The sequence below is a fragment of the Dermacentor andersoni genome, chromosome 4 (genome assembly GCF_023375885.2).
Source record: "Dermacentor andersoni chromosome 4, qqDerAnde1_hic_scaffold, whole genome shotgun sequence".
Lineage (NCBI taxonomy): Eukaryota > Metazoa > Arthropoda > Arachnida > Ixodida > Ixodidae > Dermacentor > Dermacentor andersoni.
The window spans coordinates 203,545,788-203,570,524 of record NC_092817.1 but is presented as its reverse complement, the minus strand read 5'-3'; the positions used below and the strand labels follow the sequence as shown (position 1 = coordinate 203,570,524).

At 45.1% G+C, this 24,737-nt stretch overlaps 1 protein-coding gene across 6 annotated transcripts in view; it reads left to right on the top strand.

Annotated features, from left to right (window-relative positions):
- bbc (choline/ethanolaminephosphotransferase 1 bbc) overlaps positions 1-24,737 on the top strand; it is a 77,543-nt gene that overhangs the window by 7,323 nt on the left and 45,483 nt on the right. For 5 of the 6 annotated variants that reach the window (XM_055074809.1, XM_055074811.2, XM_050185349.3 and 2 more), the window contains exons 2-5: positions 7,067-7,214; positions 8,777-8,918; positions 17,379-17,463; positions 22,756-22,887. In XM_055074809.1, coding sequence (XP_054930784.1) covers positions 7,067-7,214; positions 8,777-8,918; positions 17,379-17,463; positions 22,756-22,887 — 507 coding nt within the window. Of the gene's footprint in view, positions 1-7,066; positions 7,215-8,776; positions 8,919-17,378; positions 17,464-21,383; positions 21,516-22,755; positions 22,888-24,737 lie in introns of all 6 variants that reach the window. The other variant, XM_055074810.1, reaches the window with a different exon arrangement.

Genomic DNA, 24,737 nt, shown 5'->3' with positions numbered 1-24,737 from the left:
GAGACTGAACTGTAATGAAACATTTCCACTTTGTGCTCTTTTTAAGGCACAGCTGCAGGCTTTCTTACCAAACTTGCAAGTTGCCGCTAGCCTTTCAGTCTCTGCCATCACAAGTAGCACGAGCATAATCTTTTATCAGTGTAGATATGCTCAAAAGTGACAAATCTGATAAAGGCTGTAACACTCTCAACTCATCTTAACGCGGTACTAGTTCCCCCGCTCTTGTCAGCTGTCTTGTCAGCTGATATGCAAGCGGAGATTTGCAGGTCTTGTTTTTTTCTTGACAGTTAGTGATTCAGCAACCACTCTGCCCATATTGAAGTGCATTCTGGTGTACCTTCACAGCACGTGGCCGTTGTCACCATGTGACATTTTCCATGTGTGCATTTGTTGTCACCCTGGCACTGACTTATCTACATTTTGCCCTGTCACTTTCCTCCCTGTTTCATGCCCAACGCTTTTGTTGTGCCTCTTCTGGACCCTGTATTGCATGTTAAACTCAGGGCAGGATAAAAAAGAAATTTTATTAACAGCCATTAAAACATTGTTTTGATGATGTCATCGTTAACAACAGTGACCGTTCCACAAGTTGGCTCTTCCTACATTTTATACCTCGTGCATTTTAGACCTCATGGATAGCATAGCTCAGTGAGGATAGCTACTACTTCTTTTTGCAGTGGCATCAGTTGTCTTTAAATATAATAGGTTGTTCTGTTGTGTGTCTGGCTATTTCACTGTAATATAGTCAGTGGTCTGAAGAAATGTACAATTATAACTAAATCTGCTTTTCAGTCTCGTTATTTATCTAGTGAACATTATTGTTAGGGGGGGCATTGCACAAAGTTCAAGATGTGATATATTAAATGTGCATTGCTAGTCAAAGGGCTAAAATATGTTGGAGAATAGTCAACAGTAGGTGTTTAGACCAAGGCACTTAAACTCGTGTAGTAGAGAAAATGTGACGCAAACAAAGGGAAATGATGAAACAGTGGCAACACAGCCAAATGATTCAAATAATAATAATAATAATAGTAATAATATTAATAATAAACTGACCTACAGGCATCCCGGCCACGATGGCCGCATTTCGATGGGGGCAAAATGCAAAAACACCCGTGTATTTAGATTTAGGTGCACTTTAAAGAACCCCAGGTGGTCCAAATTTCCGGAGTCCCCCCACTATGGCCTGCCTGATAATCAGAAAGTGGTTTTGGCACATAAAACCCCATAAGTTAATTTAACTGACTGCAGGCATGTACAAATCGCTGAATTCAGAACACTAAACAAGTATGTACAGCAAAATGTCAAACATGTGAACTGTGTGTAGAACTTAATACAGATATTGTAATACTACGTAAGGGACAGTTACCCAGAAAACTTTGTGTAAACTAAGATAATCACGCTGAATAATAAGTCTCATGAGTGAAGTTTTGAGAAAACTGGCAAGGTAAGAACTTTGAGTAAATAAGTGTAAGATGTCTTTTGTTCCTCTCTGTTTCAATTTACGTCTGGTATGATAGCACATCTGTTCAGGCCTTGTACAAACAGGTACAATAAATTATATGCAATTCACGTCATAATGATGCATCGGCAATAGAGTTACAGCACAAAGTTCAGTAAATAGAAGTTTGCCCTACATTTTGTCTTGTAGTAATCGACCTCTTATGCAAAATTAATTAGTTTTAAGGAATGCTTCATCAGTCAGAACTCATTTGGTGGCATTATGTCTAAGGCAGTGTATGGGATGCGTGAATGTTTACAGCATAACATGTTAGCTGGCTTACTCATCACCCCGTTTTGTATGCGACTCCACTGCATTGCTGAAACACTTTGTGTACCAGAGCACTTGGGCCACCGCCAGATTGGGATACATAGCGCAAGAAAGACAGAGCGACAAGCAGGAACATGGGACGGGCGCTATCCCGTGTTCCTGCTTGTCCCTGTGTCTTTCTTGCGCTATGAATCCCAGTTTGTATGTATCCCACCAACACGCCCAAACTTCTTCCCTGCCACTGCCAGAGCATATTTGTGGTAACTGCTGGCGTAAGTTTGCCTCTGGGTGCAATTTCAAGAATAATGGTTTGCAACACTCATGAGAAAAACTTGGCTTTGCTTATGAGGAACAGATTGTGCAACTGTTCAGGGGCCCTTTGTGTTTATGTTCTCTCCGAGATGTACTTTTGGAAATCTTTGCTTGTTTGTGAGGGCATGGGCTCACCATCTTGTGTGAACATTCAAAACTGGCTGGAAATGCATGTGAGGTGTACACAGATACTTATGCCATATTTTGTCACGCGTTAAGTGCCACTTCATCCTTTGTGTGTGTTATGTGATAGTGTTTTGCAAGCCTATGACTGGCAGTCTATGCAGCTTGCAAACAAATGCATTTTATCATCTTCATGTTCTGTATTTCCATTTAATTATTAAAAATAGTGTATGCATGTGCATGTTCTGACTTGATGGAAACAGAAGTTTCATATCTTGACCATACTCATGGCTCATAGCCATCTGCACATATATTGAATGCCAGCAAATGAACTTAATTTGAATTAGTGCCCACATTGTTTCAAACCTGTCCTCGTTGTTTCTTTTCTGCTCTAAAATTAATTTTTTGATTTCTTTTACTTTAGTTATCCTGGAAATGAAACGGCTCTGTACTAAAGTCCAACCGTGCTCATTTCCCTTCCTTTGGTGTGCACTTAACTTCTCTACGGATTTCACAACCAGCTTGACTGCAATTATGCCCCCTTAATCTCTCAACCAGATTGTGTACTCCATTTGCTTTCTACCTCTAATCCATACTCCAATCTGACCAGCTCTATGATAAGCTTATCATTTCCTTTTAGATCACCGTTATGCAGTCTTGAACTTTTAAAGTGCAGCTCTTAGGCGCCTGTTCCTGCGTGCAGCGTCAGTGTGCCTCATGTCCTCCCTTGGCATAACTGAGCAAATGTGGAGTGCAGCAGAGAATGAAAGAAGGTGATAGCGAAGAGGGCGCAATTAGGAAATTGGAGGCGGAGGCTATAGGGAAGTCATGAGGTCGAGAGTGGAGGAGGAGAGTATGGCAAAAGTGTGAGGAGAAAAGCAGAAGAATGCGATACCGAAGAGAGAGCAAGGAGGAAGCCACTTTGAAGCACCACCAGATAGCGCTCACGTCGGTGCATCTGTGGCAGCAGCGGCGCTGGCCATCTTGGGGAAAGAAAAAGAACCAGAAAGCCCACCTTCCCGCTCATTGTTTGCCGCAAGCGTTTCCCACTAAAGATTACGGTTGCATAAGCTGCAGTTGCTGGGAAGCGGCAAGTGTGTGGCCAGTCTTTCTGTAGTGCTGCGTTGCGGCTCTGCCAGTCCGTGCAATGCCTCAATATATAGCGACATGAAAACACGTATAGAGCTGCGCTCAAAATTTGCATTATTGCACGTTTCACCCATAAGGGTTCATAATGGTATGCTTCTAAATGGTATTGGGAAGGCTTCTACATTATTATAATGTTCATAATTATAGTGTTTATGTTTGCGACCTTGAATGTGCTGTGGATGACAGCATTAGCCACTTAAAATATTTCTACGTGGACTTTTTTCATTTGCTTCCGTTATGGTTTTGAGGCCACCCATACTTCCCAGCACACATCTTTCTTAACAGTGAGCGCTCTTGACCCGTAGCACTGCCATGTGTTTGTTACATACACGAAAGGTATTGTTTCTTGAAACAAAGGACCTGCTGCAGCAGCTTGGTGTCTGTGGTGTTCTGCTGCCTAGCATCATAAAGTTGCGAGCTCAATTCCTAGCTTGCAGCAGCCACAGGCTGTGGGATGAGTGAAATATGAAAATGAGTGAAAAGGCATTTCCATTCTAGTTCCACACAGTGGGAATACTTGCAATATTAACAGGAACAGCAGTCCCTTTTGCTTCACATTTGGAGTAATACTAATACTTTCTCAAAGCTGATGCAACGTAAGGTGTTTCTAGCAAACTGTTATACTTAAGAGTACCGGAGGATTCCAGTTCCGAAATTACACCATGCTGCCAAGAGTTACTTTAAAGGGTAATTAGTGCAAATCTTTCCCATTATGTGTATTGATTATTATCACACATATTATGATGTCCACCACTGCTATGAAATTTGGACAGAAAGAAATTTCATTTTGCCTTGCATCCGCTATTTTTAATAATCTTTGCAGAAACACACTGCATGTAATTGTCGATTAATGGCTTACATACAGCCAGGGATAAGCATTCACCAAATGAGCTAATTTTACTTATGGTATCGAAGCATATACTTGATGCATTTGGAGCAAGGAATAATGAAGGGGGAATTTGCGCTGTAACAGATGCTACAAGCTTGATTTTTGGTGAGTCTAAAGCACCCCAAAATGCAATTTTTGCTGTTGCAAAAATTTATCCAAGTCAAAATTTGCCAGAAGCATCTCTAGTTGCTTACAAATGTCAAAAGCGTGTGCCTCTCCTTGAGACTGGTGCCTTCTGTGAGATTATCAATGTCAACTTGTCACTGTCAGCTTCACATCTATTTTCGAAACAAGAACAGCTTGTGCACAATTGGAGAGCAGATGTGCATGTACACAGTGCTGTTTTCCCCTGTGCATGCATGTATGTCTGTGTGTGTATCAATTCTTTTGTTTTGTGCTACCCATTTTGTGCGGCCCAATGTGCTAGTGCTTTTGAAAACTTTCCTGTATCCACACCCTCCTGAGGTGTAGGGCATCTGAATGCCAACCATGGAAACATGGATCAGGATTCAACTTGTAATCATATGAGCCTTACAGAAAATGTTGCTCATTTGACTGCATTCTGTGGCCAAGCCGTGAGATTGCAGCAGTCGTGTTCCATTGGGGGTTGATGGAATTAAAAAAATACTCCTGTAGGGTTTTGACACCTCCTTGGAATTATCTGAAAACCGTCAAATTTGGAAAAAGAGGTTTAAGGGCCCTTAAATCTCCTTGGAAATAAATGCTCCTTGATTACCTTGAAATCTGGGGTTCACGGTGACTTCTGAACATTCGAAGTAACAAACTCTGCATCGGTGCTATGTTGTGGACATTGTCAGGAAATGTAAATGTGCTATATAATTCGCTTTTTGAGTTTTGCTAAGCAATTGTGGTGTGGCATGTCTACAGCCACTTGCGATGGAATTGTTTAAATCGCCATTGCCATCATGGTGCTCGACAAAGACAGACCAAGCTCTACCACCATCTTTGTTTTCCTAGTTGGTTTACATTGCAGCCATCCAAGCATTGCAGCCAGCTCCAATGCTTGGAGGAAAGTTTCAGCCATTAGGCTTCAATGTGGCGAGTATCTTTAGGTGAAGCCAGACACTATACTACTAACCCTCATTGAGCAAAGTGTGCTATGTGCCACAAGGTGATTGACATTGTTACAGCGGGAAGGTCGACTTAGAAAAGCCACTTGAAGAGCATGAAGTGTGTGTACGCAATACAGTCGCTGCTAGCTCTAAAGAGTTGATGCTAGGAAGGAGATCTTAATATTCCTTAGCTTGTTTTTGTGACTGAAGGTTGTTCCAACCTCTTTGCATTTTTGCCTTCACCAACCTGGAATTCCTTGAACGTCCTTGAATTTCACTTCGGTTGTTATGTACAAACCTTGCCTCTAGGTTCAGACCAGACAACCCTGTCTAGTCAAAGCTAATCTGCAGTGCTCAGCTGCGTTCTTTATTTGCATTGGGTTCTTTTCTTGCACCATTTTTTGTTTGCAAGAAATGTCTTTATTGTCTTACTAGAGCCTTTTGGGCAGCTGCAGGTGTATTGGTACGTGTGAAGCGCAGAACCGAAAGGCTATTTACGGTATGTTTAGCAAGAGTAGCCTTGCCAGAGACAAAGATGGAAAGAAGTAGCTTTCACCTTAGCTTATTCCTTCAGCATCTGTTATAGTGTAATACTAATATCAATAAACAGTGTTTCTCAGCCATTTGGTTGCTTCGGGGCAATAAATGGGTATTAAAACACTGAACTGAATCTTTTTATAGGATTATTTCGGAACTCTGTTTTTATTCATTGAAAAAATTGTTACTGGATGGTGAAAGCTACGCTTGCTTTCTCTGAATTTCATGCTGCAGTCTGTGCAGGTATATCAGTAAGATGTCGCAGATTTGAAATCTTGAAGTTAGGCCGTCTTGGTGTGCAACAAGTTCTTGAAACTCGCTAGTTCTGAATGTTTGGTTACAAGGCTTTTAAGAGTTGAACTAGACCCAAGGAGACATTGTCATAATCTTTTGTCATGGTAAAATGGTGGAGGAATCAGTGTAGCAGCCCCATGAGTTTCATTTTTGCATTCCTTCTGGTTTGCCAAGCCTGTTTGATAGTAAGAGTAGTCACTTTGATAATGCAGAAGTGTGTACCATTGAAAGTCTCCACGCTTGTACAGGGCATTGGTGATTGTATGCTTGCTGGTTAAGTAGGCTGCTAGCTGAAGTTTCGTTCACCTCATTCTTGGGGTACAAAACTTTGTTCATGAACAAAATGCCTCAGTGCATGACAGCACAGCAGAATGTGCTGTCGATAACCAAATTTCACCAAATACATGACAGTAGCTCAAACTATGGCGTCATTCCATGAACCCAAATGTTGCAGGCTTGATTAGAGTACGGGTGGTATGCAGGAACAGTTGTGTATATTACACAACGGGGTCAAAATTACTCTACACAACTTTACAGTGGTGGCTCACAGGAGTAGTGTTGAGGTAAAGGAGGGAAAGGGGGAGAAGTACAAAAAAAATTCGATTAGTCATTACAATACTCCTGTTTTTCTAAGGTCATTGAGCCCTCTCTGTGCACAGAGCCCTCTCTGTGCTTGTCTTCCACAGAGCACTGCAGTGTGCATATGCTTCAAGCTGTGAACATTCCTCGTAGCCATAGAATAGTTAGCCTTGTGTCCCGACTTTGTAACATGATGGTACCTTGCTGTGTTTTGTACAGCCCGTCATGCATGGACCTCACACAAACGCTATGTCCCAGTTTGTTGGCTATCAAAATGTATTTGCAACATCTAAATTTTTGAAGTGCACACACTGAAGCATTCCGGCACGTTCCTTGCAGGTTCCTCGGTGGGCGTTCCTTCTGTGTGCACTTGGCCTCTTTGTCTACCAGACGCTCGATGCCTGCGATGGGAAGCAGGCGCGGCGCACAGGCACCAACACTCCCCTCGGGGAGCTCTTCGACCACGGCTGCGACTCCATATCAACGGGTAAGTGGCTCACGACAAGATGCTCAAGTCTAATGTTGAGGCAAGCTACTGCAACAGATTAGTAAATCAGTTTTGCAGAAATCCATATGAGGTGGAGGAGGATTCTTCAAATGGAGAATTCTCATTAGCCACTCAATATGGGTTTCTCGGAAAGCTTTGCAGCTTTCTTTCTGTGAGGCTTTATTTCTCAGAATTGCATATTGGGTTTCCTTTGTGACTTTACACTATTTTCAGGTGGATGACAATTTTTCTTTGCCCTGACAGATTGATGCTGCAACGTATACAAAGCCTAACTTTTACCGAGAACAGAGCATCCATAAGCAAGAAGAGTGACAAACATGGGACATGATTGGTGCCACCTGGGCAAAAAGACGGAGCCAGCTCCCACACATAATGTGTCACATATATAACTGATAGAGGGTACTCGCTGCTAATAACAAAGAGGGAATTACATTCCATTTCGTTATGAAAGAAAACACAATTTGGTCAATTTTATTGTTTTCCTGTGGACGAATTCACTGATGCTACCTTGTCAGGTAGTGGTTACTTGCATGAAGTTTGTGCCATCTCTGTTGAATCAGCCATAAGCATGCATAGTAAAGCATTTTCAAAAGAAATGCATGCACAGCAACTGAGTGCGCCGGTTCAAGAGAACTAAGTTAGACAGGGACAGAACTTAGCACAGGTACAGAATTTATAAAAGAAGTGAGAGGGATAATGTTCCAAAGCTACTGCATTGATGTATGACAAGTGCTGCAGGATTGCGCATGATCAGCACTTCTTTGATTCGCTTGTGGCTTGAAATGAATGCACTCTCTTGTTTTTCAGTTTTCAGAAAATCTTTTGTAAGCAGCAGCAAATAACAGTTCATGTGCACATCACTTTTGTGACTGTTGCATGTTTTTTTTTTTTAACCTAACATTGGAATAGAGCATGGTTCAGGTTAAAGATTTGGAATGTGTTTACTGTGTTGCTTTGAGTTTACTTATAAGTTGGGGAGCTTTTCGCTCCGTAATAAAATGTGTGTGTTGGGGCACATGCATTCAGGTTGTTTTTGGGTTGATTATGGAGGATTTATTTTTTCCATTCAAAGCAGTGGTATGTTTCTCACACCTTGTTTACAGTGATAAGCAGTGGTTGAACAACAGGTGTTCATCTGGAGCCAGTGTTTCAACAAGGGTACTTGTGTCTGTCATTAAAGACTGGTCCCCTTGCCAAAACATTGGCCCCAGACAGACATCCGTTATTCAACCACTGGTGTCCATCTTCCTGTTTAAACATATTTCAGTGTCACGTAGATCTGTTTATGGGTGTGGGCTCAGATCCCGGCTGTGGCAGCCACATTTCCATAGGGGCTAAATACGACATTGCCCGCGTACCAGGCATTGGGTGCACGGCAAGGAACCCCAGTTGGTCACATCTATCATCTATGTGTCTAATCTATCTTTCTTATTTGTAATTTCTTCCTGCAGCTCCTGGTGTTAGTGTGCCACTCTTAATCGACACTTTTTTTTTGCTGTAGCAGCATTGGAAGTACCTGTGTTTGCCCTCTCCTGTTTCAGTGTTCGTAGCCCTGGCGGTGTGCATAGCTGTGAAGCTGGGCTCATACCCGGGCTGGATGTTCTTCCAGTGCTTTGTGGCCATCACCCTGTTCTACTGTGCCCACTGGCAGACCTACGTGTCGGGGACACTGCGCTTTGGAAAGTGAGCAGCACCTCTTTGTGTGTCATACCAAGAAAGCATTTCCAGCAGAAATCATTTACTAGGTTGGAGGGCAAGACAACACACTGCTGGGCTAGCAGCTGAACATTTAATATTTGCTTTGACACTTTTTATATCACAAGACAAACTCTGCAGTGCCCATTTGTTCATGTCTATGCTTTCTGTGGCAATCTTTTCTTGCTATGGTCAATGAGCAACCTCAGGCAAACCCCATTCTGCCTGGGTCCCTTCTCTCCACTTGTCGCTGCAGTGCCTCAGCCGTCGAGTCCTTCTGTTGCAAAGTACGCAGTCTTCAAGAATAGCCGCATTCATAGTCTCATCAGGGTATCTACCAACCGGGAAAACCGGGAATTCTCATGGATTTGACTAGTCTAGAAAAATTCGGGGAAAACTCGGGGAATTTGTGCCTCTATCAGGGAAAATTAGCTGCAATTTTATTGAAAGGGTGGAAAGTTGCAGTAATGCTGGCTTGAGTAACAGACAGCAACCATAATGAATCGTCTTTGACGCCCTGTTGTCGGCTGGAGGAGTTACCAGTGTACAGCCAACGACCGACTTTCCGGATTACCGATAATTTGGACGGCTTCGCGGCACCACCACGTACCCCATAGAGTCAATGTATCAGAACGGCTGAAATTCATGGATGCAAGAACTCTTCGCCGTCAGATTTTCCTGACATTTTGCCATGAGCGCAGGTCCGAAGCAGCATTAATCAAAGCCACCGGCGCTCTAGCATGCAGATCCGCTGGCAGCTGTAGCCACCACTGCGGCAACGCTAGGCCCAGCTGCTTCGACGTTCGCTATGAAGCTTCTTGCCATTTGGGTGCCATGTTTTTTATTGAAAGAATTCGCTGTTGTAAGCAATGGCATGGACTCCGCCTTTGTGGTCCTCGCGATTGGCTTAGAAGCTTGGAAAGCACTGTGCATTGCATTACGCTGATTTCTGAAAGCCAGCTTTGCCTCTGTACAGGAATGTTAATTGGTGAAGCATAACAAGCGTGGGAAGGGGCTATAGACAAGAACGGCACCGCGAGCGGTGCTACTGCGCCGGCAATGAGAGCGCCGCATGCGGGGCAAAATTCAACTAGCGGGTGGTACGCCTCTCCCATCTCTCGTTTGCACCGCCTTGATTGCCGCTTGCACTGCGCGTGTTTGGTTACATTTCGTACCACGCGCGGTGTGTGCCTACGTGTGTGTGCGTGCGTGGACGTTTTATTCGAAGGACGATGTACAGTCTGTTTCACACTTAAAGGAAAACTCTGAGCGCATTACATCGCGATGCGGCGAGCGCTTGAGTCAGGCGGCGGCAGCAGCAAGCGCAGGCACAGGTGCTCGAGGGGCGGCGTCTTGAACGGCGGCATGCGCTGGCGGCATTGTCGGGAAGCGTTCTACTGTCAGTTGCAGTTCGCCGATCTCATCATTACTGCGTGAGATGAGCCGGTTTTCTTTACTAAGCGTTGTGCGACGCTCAATGATACGCCTCGAAGGTAAGTTCATCGCTGAAAGGTGCAGGGCAGTCATAGACGATGTACTGATTCCATACATTCTTCACGGCCCGTTCCTGAAAGGCGACTATATATTCTAACGCGATAGGCCGCCGATCCACACTGCTCGTGTTGTGCAAGAACTGTTGTGAAGAGCGCGCCGTCACTCTCTTGGAGCGGCCGCCTCAATCCCCGGGCGCCAACATCATTTAAAATGTCTGGGGTTCGTTGAAAATATCGCTGGCGCACCATCCCCTCTATCAGTCGCCTGAGTATAGGCTTCGATCCACCATCGTCAGCGACTGAGACGTGCTGTGAATGAACACATCCCTGATCAAGTCATTCTACACTTCACTGCCTTCCAGGATGAGCGCTGTCATCGCTGACGCTGGGGACATGACGAGATACTATCTGAAGTTCCGTGCGTGATGTGTCCAATTCCCCGCCGGCGGGCAGGGTCTGTCTGGTGTAGTGAATGATCGTCGAGAAAAATCACTTCCAGCTCATTGTCTTAGCCTAAAACATTCATTTAATCGTACCCGTTTGTTTCATCGTGTTCGACCCTCATAGTTATTATTGTTGAGTGCTTTGCTTTCCTTTCGAGTCAAATAAAGACGGCATGTTGCTCGCACATCTTGGTGCGTCTTGTTGCTGCTTATTACGGTAGAACACACAGTGAAGAAATATACGTGCACGGGCTCAGTATCCCGGCCTTTCCAAAGAAGAAACAAAGCATGCTGTCAAAAGTAGTTTGTGGAACTCCATTATTGCCAATGAAGGCTCAGAGTTTGGTGTTGCACAACATTCAGTAAAGAATATCAGCTCAGTTCCCGCAGTACCGATGAAATCGGTGCATTGCCCCTGACAGTAGCCCGCTTCCTGACAATGCGGCCAGCGCGACTTCGCCCCTCGATCGTATGCGCCTGCTCGAGCTGCTGCTGCCGCACGACTCCATTGCTTGTCGCATCGTGATGCAATGCGTTCCGAGTTTTCCCCTAAGTGTGAAACAGACTGTACACGCTTCTGTTTGCCTTTAAGAAGATCGGTAAGCTTGACGATTATTTTTATGGCTGCAATGCGGCGAAAGGGCAGCGTCTGCTTAGCTATGTAAGTGAGGCTGAGCAGGTAATTTGAAAGGACATTGTATGTGCCGCCGGAATCGTCGGCACATACGATGCGGCACATACATACGGCGCATACAAGCTAAAGTCCTTTTTGTAGTTTCTCACCAAATGTTTGCTACAAATCCGTGTTGTCTCTGATGGCGACATCGGACTTCCATCGACACTGTGCGGAAATAAACAAGATATATCGCTGCATAGCACAAGTACGACATGCGCACACAACTTTAACTAGTACGTCCCCTACAATGTAGAATAGAGACAGCAATGTTAATAGCTTGGCCATTTTTTAACAGTGCTCAAGAGACGGAAGTTGAAAGTATTAGTAATCATTTCTGCTTCAGCAATGCCACCGCGACCAAGACGCGGGCTTGTATCGTCCAGTAACTCAATCGATCGGTGCAGTGGTGATGCAGGAATGAACTCCGGTCATGTTCAATGCATCGTGCACATATTCAATTTCTCGGCACGCGTGGACTTTGGCCACTGCTAGCACATGCAACAGAAGTGGTTTCCATTCTAGGGCAGCACACACACAAACGAAACACAAGAAGACAGGACAAGCGCAGATCGAACAACTGAAAGTTTTTGTATGAATAAAAGGATTATATACCGAGTAATTAATAAATTCATGTGGGTTAGACATAAAAACCCTCATACACTCAGGAGTGATCAATGAACGAGCTCGCTTCGTTTGCCAGTTGTTTACTTCGTTCGGCGCACCTCAGTACTCCATGTCTGTCATCTGCTTTTTTCGTGGTATTTTCTTGTGAATCGGCAGAATTTCACTGGTGGCATCAACCCTTTCGTGTTTACTGTCATCTGCTTTTTTCGTGGTATTTTCTTGTGAATCGGCAGAATTTCACTGGTGGCATCAACCCTTTCGTGTTTACATTGCTGTCGTGACAGTTAACAACACAATAATAATTTCCGGTCATCTGAAGAGGCGCCGTCGCAAACAAGAGACGGTATCGCGTGCAGCGCGAAATGAACGCGAGCGCGATTGTGAAGGGAAGCGGCGGCAGAAACCTACATCCGTTGGAGGTGATTCCACCAGGGAAGAAACGAGCGCTGGCGTATAGGATGAAACTTGGCATGCGGACGTCTATTGCCACGAGACACAGTACAGTGAAACCTCGTTAAACCGTAGTCGGCCGGAGCTCGGAAAAAGTACGTACTAAACGGTACTACTGTTTAACCGAAATAGCATGAGATCGCCCACTTACCTGTCGAAAATGGAACTCAGAGAGAGTGGGATGAAAGGGGAAAAAAACATGCAGTATTTATTCACTTCGCGCGACATAAATGTTATTTTCGTTTGATGCCGCGGCGGCCTAGCACGACGACAGCGGCCTCAAACTTACTGAAGCTGCGTGCCAGCTTCTCAGCCAGCCCCCTCCTCTCGGCAAACACACGCACGGCAGTCCTCGTTGGTGTTACGTATTCTCCGTCCACACGCGCAGTAGTGCTGCATAAGTCCCGGGGCACCTTTTTCATTGCCAGGTGCCGGAGTTCGGAAAACGTTTTGTTTGGAATAGTTACGTTATCGCGCCCCTGTTCTCGTTGTGACGATTGCATTCATGAGGCTGACGTAGCGCGCAGCTTATGCCACTGTCGGGCCTGAATCGCCCATGCTGCCGCTTTCCGTGTCGTCCTCATCACTGTCGCTAGTCGACACTTCGGCAACAACAGAGGCAACGATGGCGAAAAGTCGAACCTCGTAGCCGACATCTCTTCGCGGTCGCAGCAGCGCTGCCGAGCAACTTCGCATTCCAAATGCCACACACTGTAGTCAACAGCAGATCCATGTCGCGGGCCAACGCCGACTTCTTCGTGTCACGTTCGATAGCACGGACGATGTCTAATTTTTCTTCTATGCTGAGCACCCGGCGTCTTTTTTATCCGAGCTTCGGCATGACATGAGTCCTCGCTTGCACGACGCCACAACACTCCATACGCTCTCTGGCACGGCGTCCAAATGATGTTGATGTTGATGCGGCTTCACGTGCAAACGCAGAGGGCGCTTGGAGGCCGTTGTACCGATCTCTGAGGCTCGTTCTGCTGGGCCGCCCGATGGAGACGACGCACCGCCGTGTTTGCGCGACGAAAAGTGGAAACGCTACGTTTTAACCGATGCGTACGCAATAAGCTGGTGCGGTTTATGCGGATACAAAATACATTATGTTCAACGGCCGCTGAGTCGGGGAATTGACTTTACTACTTTTAAACCGAAACTACTGTTTAAGCGGGTACGGTTTAACGAGGTTTTACTGTATGTATTCCTTAAATAGACACGCATGCACCCGGTATTGCCTGTCTCAGTACGAGCACCGATATGCCTAATACATGTACCGACAGGCCTTCAGAGCGTTTTCGAATGTGCCTGTGGCGGTTTGAGCCCCTAAGGACAGTAAATGACATGCACTTATTTTTTCGAACTGGCCGATTTTTTTTAATGTTTTCACAGCCCCTAGGGAGATTGAAAAATCGGACGTGACCTGTGCAACTGACCAAGAAGATGCTTCAAATGGTCTGTGGGGCAAACGAGTGGCGGAAGAAGGACAAGAAAGGAAAGGACTACGCATTGAGGAATGAATGGGAAAGGAAGCATGCTACCGCCATTATGAAGGAGATGAGCTTTTTCAAAAAGCAAAGTGTTGGCTGGTGCCGAGATGTAGGCGTCCCTCATCCAAACTAAAATAACCTCTTTAAGCAGTGAAACACAACACTAAGGCGTTGATTACAAGCTGAGAGTATACCTCAACTGTCCTGACATATATGTCAGGACAGTTGAGGTTGACTTATGAGCTGTTGAGAGAGAATCTCAATTGTGACAAAGTTCGTGCCTCATACCACTGAGCTTGCGGTCAGTTGATAGAAATAGTTCAAATTCGAAAATATTTGCTTCTGTGTGCATTTCTTTTTTATTCATATTTGAGAATGTCCAACTCCATTTGTAATTTTTTTCGAAGACGTTTTATTTGCTGTACATTTTACTAACCCCACCCCCCTTCTATTCTCTTGAATATTCCGGCCCGGCACCAAGCTCGGGCCGGAGCTATCATAAAAGCCCTTGCTCACGTACCTGGCATCACATTTGTTGATGCAGCCCAATATTCCTATGGCACACTATTTGTGGCCATCGCCACATGCGATGGAGTCCTACACCACGCCTCCAGCGTCACTACCCCCACTGCCGAGACGGCTGAAGAAGTGGCCATCGCCCTGGCCACTTTAGATCTCACCTGTCACACCATCGTGTGTGACTATCGCTCAGCCGTCACAAACTTCAGCAAAGGCCGTATTTCTCCCCAAGCTCTTCGCATCCTCTGCCAGGCACCGCACTCTAAAGACAGCATAATCTCCCTAACATGGACCCCGGCCCATGTGGGCCCTGTCCACCCACACCTCCCCAATCTCAACGAGGTCACCCACTCAATTGCGCGAGGCCTAGTCAACCGTGCCGGAGTCACTGGAGATGAGTTGGACACCAGGGACAATCTGACAACTTATAACGATCTCGTTAAGGCCTTTTACCTCACTCGCCCAAGCTTCCCCCTGCCTCACCCCAAATTCAGCTGGGCGCAGGCTACCACCCTGCGTCTGCTTCAAACAAACATGTACCCTTCACCCACCCGCCTCCACCTTATATTTCCAGACGTCTACACTACCCCCAACTGCCGGTGCTGTGGCATTCACCTGGCTACGCTTCCGCATATGCTGTGGGAGTGCCCAGCACAGTACACACAGACTAACACCACGACTCTCTCGTCGAGGTTGCATGAGGCTCTGTGGAGCTCCGCCCTCGACCAAACCTGGGCGACCCAGCACGCCCGCGAGGCCGCAGCGAGGCAAGCCCTCAACGTCCCTTCATGGGAGGCTTAGGCCCGGCCATCATAAAGTGCTGGTTGTACAATGAAAGTTTATTCCTCCTCCCTACTCCTTGGTACTCAAATTGGATTAAGTTGGTTTCTTTTTAAAATTTTTTCATATGTTTACTAGAGAGTGCCAGCATCGGGCGCCGTGGTTTCAGCCTGTCTTGACATAAAACATAGTTCTTCACCACTCAGGGAATTTCACAAAGGCACTCGGGGAAAACCTGGAAAACTCTGGGAATTTGGAAATGCCAACTTGGTAGATACCCTGCTCGTACTGGAAACGCTCAAGGAAAAACTGGCACTGGTGTCTATGCGCATCGCAAGTATGACTGTTCAGCTAGCATGGGCGTGATGTTCAATATGTCTGAAGTGTCATGGCTGTGCACAGCCATCTACGAGGTAATTATTTCTTGCACATTTGTTCTATGGCAATGGTTAGCCTCAATTAGCCACTGATTTTTGCCATTCAACATTTCTCAGGATGTTGCAAAGAACAGGAATCCTAAAAGTACTATTTACCTATAGGCAGTCCTGCTGCTCAGATATTATCCAAACTTAGTGACGCACATACTCAAAAGTGTTCAATTGGGCAATGCTTGCATAACGACATGACTTAATTGTCGACATTTAATGCTTGCAGCACTAAAACATGAGGCTAGAACGCAATGTAATGAAATGACAAAGAATTGTAATAGAAAAGCCGCAACGCAATTTATTAATAGAGCTGTATCAAAAATTGTTGAAAAACCCATCTCCTACCCATAATTCCCATAACAGGTTGAACTACTGCACTGCCAGGTTTCCTTCTAGTATTCTTAGTGTGAAACTTTGGGGTCTCAGTGGGCGCTTGCCATTGCAAGCAAAATTAATTAATTCGTGTTTGCCGAGATTTCGTTGCACATTGTGAGGCTAAGTGGTTGCCACTATCCAACAGACACTCGCTGTAACAACAGTCATAGCCAGTCTTGTAGCTTATTGTGGTTATTACTGCATTTGGACAAATATAGCATTTCTTTTTTCACCGTGAATTAAGTCTGAGAAAGCACCTTTTCAATTATGTTTTTTTTTTTTTTTTTTTCATATTATGGTTTTAGCTTACCAAATGGTGTTATCTCAGCTGCCAGGTCACAGAGCACTGCAGGAAAGACAGCATCTGAATGGGTCGAGGTCATGATCATCATCATCAACCTATTTCAAGTCCACTGCAAGACAAAGGCCTCTCCCTTCGGTATCCAATTACCCCTGTGCTGCGCCAACAGATTCCAACTTGCGCCTGTGAATTTCTTAATTTCATCCCCCCCCCCTAGTATTCTGCCGTCCTCGACAGCGTTTCCTTTCTCTTGGCACCCATTCTGTAACCCAAACAGTCCACCGGTTATCTAACCTACGCATTACATGACCTGCCCAGCTACATTTCTTTCTCTTAATGTGCTCTCTGATCCACACCGCTCTGTGTCTCTTAATGTTACGTCTATCATTCTTTGTTCCATCGCTCTTTATGCGGTCCTTAACTTTTTTTCGAGCTTTTCTATCAGTCTCCAAGTTTCTGCCCAATATCTTGGCGCCGGTAGAATGCATTGATTGTTAACCCTTCTTTTTAGAGATAATGCCAAGTTTCCAGTAAGGATCTGAGTATGTCTGCCGTATGCGCTCCAACCCAATTTTATTCTTCTGTAAATTTCCTTCTTGAGGTATGAACATATAACAAGTTCATAAGAAATATGTTAAATCTGGTCAGTCAATTGGGAATGCTTTGGAATGTCTTGGGAATGCTACATTTAGATTTTTGCTGCTAGCATATTTGGTTACTGTGCTTAGGCTCATTTTTAAGCAGGCATTGTGTAGAATTAACCTGCTGTTAGAATTGGGAAGGCAGTCAGTTTAATGATATTAACTCTGTGTGCTGCATTCTTTTCCAGTGTTGGATGGTCTCTTGTTTTCACGTGTTTCTCTCGGCAGGTTTGATGTGACGGAAGCGCAGTTCTCGGTGATGATGATCCACATCATCTCTGCACTCTTTGGCCCCGACATTTGGGCAACCAAGGTAGGTGACTCGGGCTGAAATTTTTTTTTTTTTTCTTCTACAAACTCCCTTTGATTATGTGAGTTGCTGCTGACTTGTGAGCTGTCACTTTCAGCGTGCATTTGATGGTGTGTGTGAGCCTTTTTTTTGTTTTTTGCTCAAGGTATTCGCTGAAAGAAGGTAGCACCATTTGCCTGACATAGGCAGTTGGATTGAGTGTTGAATTATTTGTGTATTGAATGCTGTCCTGAATTGCTGTAAAACTGCTGTTTTTGTAATGAACGTTCACATTGAGTGGCCAGATCAGCAAAAAAAATCTCTGGGTGCCAGTGGTGTTTTTGTTGGCACAAACGAACTTTGTTCACACAGGGGCGCCTGTTGTGCTATGAACCGTGCAGCTGACTAAGCTAGGACTGTGCCATTGTTTTGTTCCGGGTGTTTATTCTTCCAAATACTAAAAGCAGCTACTATATAATATTGAATTAAATTTGATATTTAATGCTTTAAACGTAGCTATTAAACTCGGTACCATGTCCTGCAGCAGTCCGCACCGGTTCTGTAGCTTTGCCGGCATAGCAACAGAAAGCTGTCCATGAGTGTACATAGATGGAGCGTAACCGAGGTATTCACTGCCATTGCCACCTTTCCTCTCCTCTGTGATGTGTGCTTACAGCACACACTGCAAAAACATTGCGACATCTAGCGGTGTTTTCCTGTTGCTAGGCATAATTGTTTTTTACATTATACGCAAGGCGCGGCCAAATGCGACTGTATAATAAAATGCAGCTCCGGTACATTTTATTCTGAGAACAGTGGTGTGTTGGCAAGTTATTTTCAGAGTACACAAGTTTAGAGCTTCTTGAAGTTCGCTCTTAAGGACGAGTAACGGCATGAGAAACAAGATGAAAAAAAGGCTGACAGAGGCAGGAACTGATACACAAGTGACGATTAACATGGCGATAGTACAACATGAATGTACACGGATTCACACACTAGTATCGCCGGCTAAAGATGGCGGATGCATTAAGCACAAAAATTTGAAACTGTGTCGACCGCATCAAAATTTGTCTGCGTCATCTGCACCAGAAGCCTGTCTGCCACTTTTTCGCACCTTGTTAACACCATGATAAGAAAGAAAACCAGAAGACTAGCCCACTTTGCCGCCTTGCTACACCACACTTCTTTTAGTTGTCAAGAGCAGAGTGATGCAGTAGTGTACGGATGATACATTAGGCAAGACCTTCTGGTCTTGCCTAATGGACAAGTACTGTTGCACATGCGTGCATTTAGCAGCACAGAAGGCTTCTTACCAGGCAGCCAGCCACAGTTGCATGCGGCCACACAGCTGCTGGACTCCAAGAAACTCCACACATTGTTCTGGGGTGTGCTCGGAAGACGACAGATGAAGCTGGGCTGTAGGTGATACATATAACAGAGCCCTTCTACTAGACATAAACTTTAAGCACGGCACTTCAAAGTAGGGGTGTGCGAATACCGAATACTAGTAGATTTTGAATCTAATATCAAACCCAAAAAACAAAGATGAATATCAGAAACCAGTTTTTTTTTTTTTTTTTTTTTTTTTACAGAACTTCATGCTTACAAATTTGGGGCAAGACAGCATAGTGCTGCACATGCCCGGGAGTCTCCTAGCATTGCATAACAAGAATGTAGCAAGCTATCAGTAAGTTAGATACATAGAAATCGAAGTATACAGTATGGTCCACTCTTATTAAAGGGAACACCAAATTAGTGTGCCAGCACTGATTGCAGCTCAGTTGTTGTATATGAAGGTCTTAAAATTTTTTTCATCAGTAGGGTTTCTGTTGAACAATGTAAGCGCTTTATTTCCTCTCAAACTAGTCAATTAGTGATGTCCTGTTTTACTGAATAACAATGAGGTTCTCAGTTTAATAGCGGGCCTTTGCGTTGTGGCAATCTTTTATTTATTGCATAGAAAATTTTGGTTTCCAGATTTTCTCATAATACAAAAGGGCTGTCACAACTTTACGGCAGGTGGTTTATCGTAAGGCCAACCTGCGTGACAGAAAAAATGATTGCGCACCACCTGAATTGATCACCACTTTGCACGTAGCTGGGGCTGACGGCCACTAGCAGGCGCTATCCGCACAGTTTCATTGTCAGGTTTCACACGTGATTTGCCACCTGTCAGATTCTGATATCTAAAGGGCCAGTCCCTTTCCCCTCGGCCCTTATTCATCTGACGTCTGCACATGGGCATGCAACTGTCTTGCAGTGGGTTGTTCAGAGCTACAAAAAGACACCGATGTGCATCTACAAATGGCGTCTGGAACGAGAGGCTTCCAAAAGATGCGTTGCAAAGATGGCGGCCATGGACAGCTTCCATACACTACCATCACTGTACACTCACTTTCATTTGCGAGGTGGTTTCTTGACTTTCCGATTGTTGTGGGGCGGCTGTGATTACGTCAGTGTCCGTTGTAGGGGTTCCACTCTGCATGCGGCTACGGCTGAAGGCGAGCTCCAGATCTAGCCCCACACAGTCACTCCGTGGTACTCCCCAACCCGTAGCGGGAGAATCGCGGCTACATCGGGTTTGAATGAATAGGGCAACCAGCGGTGTCAACTATAACGATGTTTATTGCTACCAGCAATAAAGAACACTGGCAGAGGGACGTCTTCCCTGTTATAAGTAATAACAGGCTGGCCTCGTTGCCCGGGATAGTCAGGCAAACAAGGTCACTCACGGGTTGTGGCAGGTACTCCGGTCCGGCAGGTTAGGGGTCCGGCGTCAGATAGAGAGGGTCTCCCCCGGTGGCGCTGTTTTGTACCTTTTTACCTTGGCAAGGGGAATGTCTTCCTCGCCCGTCAGCTGCCTTCCTGCAAGTCGGGGAGGAAGGGTGAGAGTGAGGGAGAAGCGGGAAGCGGGAGAGGGCGTAGTGCGCCTCTCCCATGTCTATGCCGGCTCTCGATGCGACCACGACGACGCAGGGGAAGATGGGCGCGTGTGCTCCCCACACCGTTCAGCTCCAAACTGACGTCCAATGAAGCGATGCCAATTAAGCCTAATGGCCTAGGCAGTGTGGCAGTAACAAAAATTTGCCACTGGCCAATGTGGCAACGCGCTGCAAGCAATCGGGGAATGCTTGCTGCAGATACGTTCAGACGGGTCGATCATCAGTGATTGGTCCAGAGATCACATGTGTGGGTTAGATTGAAGGCTCTTAAAGCGGCGTGAAGTGCATCGCCATGTATCCAACACCGTGTATCTGCCTGCATCAGCAGCTAATCGGCCCGATCTTCGTGCATGCTTTTGCACTTTATGAAATATGCACTGCTATTGTTGCTGTTCCCTCTTTCCTTGTCACGTTATCATTTCGATTGGTCCCGTCGACCCAGACGCACCTTGTACCGACAGAAATAGCCTCGTCCAATCTGGCACAGTTCTGCAAATTGCGGCATTAGGGTGCTCTGTGCACTATCCCACACGGGGCCGTCGTAGGGGAGCACGTGTAGTGACTAAGTCTGTTACCGCTTCAGCCAGGATGACCTGTCCATGGCACATTCGGCGCTCCTTTTGTGCCAAAAATGAAGTGAAACGCTCACTTGGGTGGCATGGAGCATGAGGGGCTCCACATTGACTATATAGAATATTCGAAAAGTCATGTAGTAGATATTCAATTCGTGAATGAAATTATTTGGACAGTCACTATGAGATTCGGTTAGAGTATTCGCACACCCTTACTTTATATTCCTAGTACAAAAGCCTCGGTTATATGTAGCACTTGCAATCTGAACTTCGTCACCGTCAGTGCCAGGTGCCATTCTCACACTCTGTGTTGTACCTGTGGGAGTGAAATTTCTGTTCGGTGGTTTTGCCCAAGAAGCAGTCCTCACATTGCACGGCGACAACAACAACAACAAAATATACGCCCTGAGCTGAGCTATGGGCGCTGCAGGTTCCCGTCATTGAGCTGCCACTCAAGTTTCTGCCTCTCTGCTCGGGTCTAACGGCAGGCAGCATTGCCCTCTTCAGCTACGCGGGGACCATCTTCACCGGTGGGGTCGGCAAGAATGGCTCGACAGTTGCCGTAAGTCGGGGCAGTGTCGTCGACCTTTCGCCAGCGGAGTGCCTTCTTCGTCAGGTTGACATCTGCCTCCTCTGTGCCTGCGCTGCTTTGGAGAATGCCTCTCGCCGACAACTCACTTCTGTCATTAATCAGCCTTGTCTCTCTGGTGTTCCTTGCGTTTAAAACCAGGCACCGTGCTGTGCATGGGTGGTTGGTGAACAGACGGGCAATCTTGTCTTGTTTTGACTCTTAACCTTCTTTTTCAGCGACCCACTTAACTGTGCAGCTTGGCCTCTCTTCTTTTTGAACATAACTGTACAGACAGGATACGTTGGCAGCAGTTGGAGCTCCTTTTCATTTTTTCTTTTTTTGACAAATGTGCACTCGGGTCAATGTGCATTGTCTCATGCTGTTTCTTGCCCGTGCTTATCTGTGTATGACAGTAAAAGAAGTGGTCTACCTTTTTCTCACAAATAGAAATTTTTTTTAGAGAGCTTATACCAGAGCTAGTGCATCTTTTGTTAAACTTGTTGTCTCGAGGAGGCACTTTAACAAACTCCCATTCCATAACTTTTATTTGAATGGTATATGAGACAGTCAAGCTGGCAGAAAGTGAAGAATAACAGGCTATTTTTTAGCTAATGTGATTAGCTCTTAATTGTGTCTGCAGGTCAATTTAGTACTCACCTAAACCTTGTGTGCACCACTGTGCTGACTTCTTGTTAGCTTTAGCTTAGTACCCGTTTTGGCTGATATGGACATTTCCTCAGATGGCCATCCATTCATTCCTTGACTACAAAGGCTGCTGTTTTGTAGGGATGCCATGTACTAAATTCGTGTCATCCACCATCCATGACTGGCTAATCCTGTTAATAATGCGGGCGGAACGTCGCTCTGACCACTGAGGTAGCATGAAAAGGAAAAGCATCGGAAAAGGCATCGCTACGAAATCGTGACCCAGGTGCCCGTATAGTCGAATAGGGCGAGGTCTATACTAGGCTGCATAAGGGATCTGTTTGTGCAGGTGCCTCCTCAATGGCTCTCTTCTGCCCCTTTCAACTAACTGTCTGCCTCTTTCCCTTCTCTTTCCCCCTATCACCTGTTTACCTTGTGCGTCTTCCCTGACCTTCGACTGACCAATACGAATGGATGAATGTCATCTTTGCTGCTTCTGCCTGTCTGCCCTCCTCCTGCCCGGTGCTTGCACAATGGATTGCTCTGGAAATGTGGTGACCGCTGACGGTGGTGGTGGATGCCTCAGCTGCCGCTGTTCAATGTGGAACTGCGGCTACTGCCTGTGGCGACAGCACTGTCTGTCTCTGCCATCATGTGGTATGCGGACATCATGGTCATTCTCTCGGGCGGCGTGGGCAAAAACGGGTCGACCGTGGCTGTAAGTTAGCACCTGCCCATCTGAATGCGTGTCTGCATGTGTATTTATAAGAACACCAGTTTCAGTTTGTTTCTTTAATAAGTAGATATACATGCTTACACAAGTGTACAGAAGGAGGTCCCAGAGCATGTGGCTAAAATGGGACCTCCTGTCAGAAAATATGCACATTGGAGCAAATACACAGCATAAAACAGCTATATAGTAGTCACCAAGTAGAAGATTATGCAAAGTAAATATAGTACAAACTGCAAAATAATATAAAGTCAATAACTAGCCTTAGAATTAAAACAGTAGTTTAAGGCATTCACAACAGAACAAACCAAAAATATTTATAAAGGCTACAAATGAAAAAGAAACTAAAGAAAAGGGAAAAATGGAAAGGAAATGAGCAGGAGTGAAGTGAATAGCTTAGATATGTGAATTATTTTGGGTATCTGGTAGAAAAGTGAGTATTGTTTTCTTGAAGAAACCTAAAGACGATAAGCGCTTGACATTTAGGGGGAGGCTGTTCCAAGTAGATAACGCTGCGAAATATTCATTGTTTTCCATAATTAGTATGTACAGTATATTAGTGGCAATAAGAAATTGTTGTTAGCGGCAAATCTTGTGCGATTTAAGTTAACCAAAGTAGCCTCAGAAAAGATATTTACTGGGGGAGGATTACGTGTTACGTTAAATAACATTACGGCTAACTTATATTTCACAAGATTATTTACTGAAAGTATTCTATGGTTGGGAGAAGCATGTGAGAAGCATTGCAATAGAATGAGCTGAACGACAATATCTGGATGGCTTGATTCGGCTAATTCTGTAGTGGTGCTATATGAGTTGGATGTGTGTTACTCCATGTTGTAATGCAATAATTGAAATGGCTGTGAATCAAAGAATAATACAAGGTTAGCAATGTTGGTTTGCTAAAATAATACCTAGATTAAAGTCAAATTCTAATATCGGGAGAAATTTTGCGCTTCAAATAGGCGATATGCTTCATAATTTTAATTTTGAGTCTGGAATTATACCAAGAAATGAGCATTCATTAACTGCACTGATGTCAAGAGACTTTAGGTTGACAGTGGGAATGAATTCTGGTGTCCTATGATTCGAATGAAAAAGCATAAGACGTTTTGGTAGGATTTATTCTTAGCGAGTTCAGCTAAGAATAAATGTCATGTCAGCCTAGTTGCCACTTGCAGAAGGCCACATTCAGTCACGGCACAATTAATGAACAGAAGGTCACATTGTATGAATTAGGGCTTCTTTAGATTTAGATTTTTTTCTCCTCCTTGTAATAATCTTGAGTAGAGGGTAGACAGTATTCAATGAACAATAATAATAATAATAATAATAACAACAACAACAATAGTAATACAAGGGTTGATTAGAAATAAGGTTCCCAAAGAGCTCCAGCCACACTGGAAGGTGCAAGCCGAAATCTGGCAACACTGCTGCGCTCGGCTGTTCCCCCACACTCGCTTCCTCCCGGCCGCGCTTCGCTGCGCCGCTCATTCTTGGCTCAGCAGCCGTCCCATTGTTGATCCCGCCAAGTGCGAGATTCGTTCCGCAATTTGCTTTTTTCACGCCAAAGGGACTCCACACGTGGATATTTATTGTCAGTTGACAGAAGTGTATGGCGACAAGTGTATATCCGTTCAGCATGTCCGAAAGTGGTGCAGAGAGTTTAGTGCCGGTCAGAAGGAAGCTCATGATGAAGAATGGAGTGGAAGACCATCAGTTTTGGAGGCGGTTATCGAGATGGATGGTCCAACGCAAAGTGCTTCAAAACAGGAGGATCACAATCCGTGAACTTGTTGCTCACATTCCTAGGAGTTCTTACGGTACAGTGGAAAGTG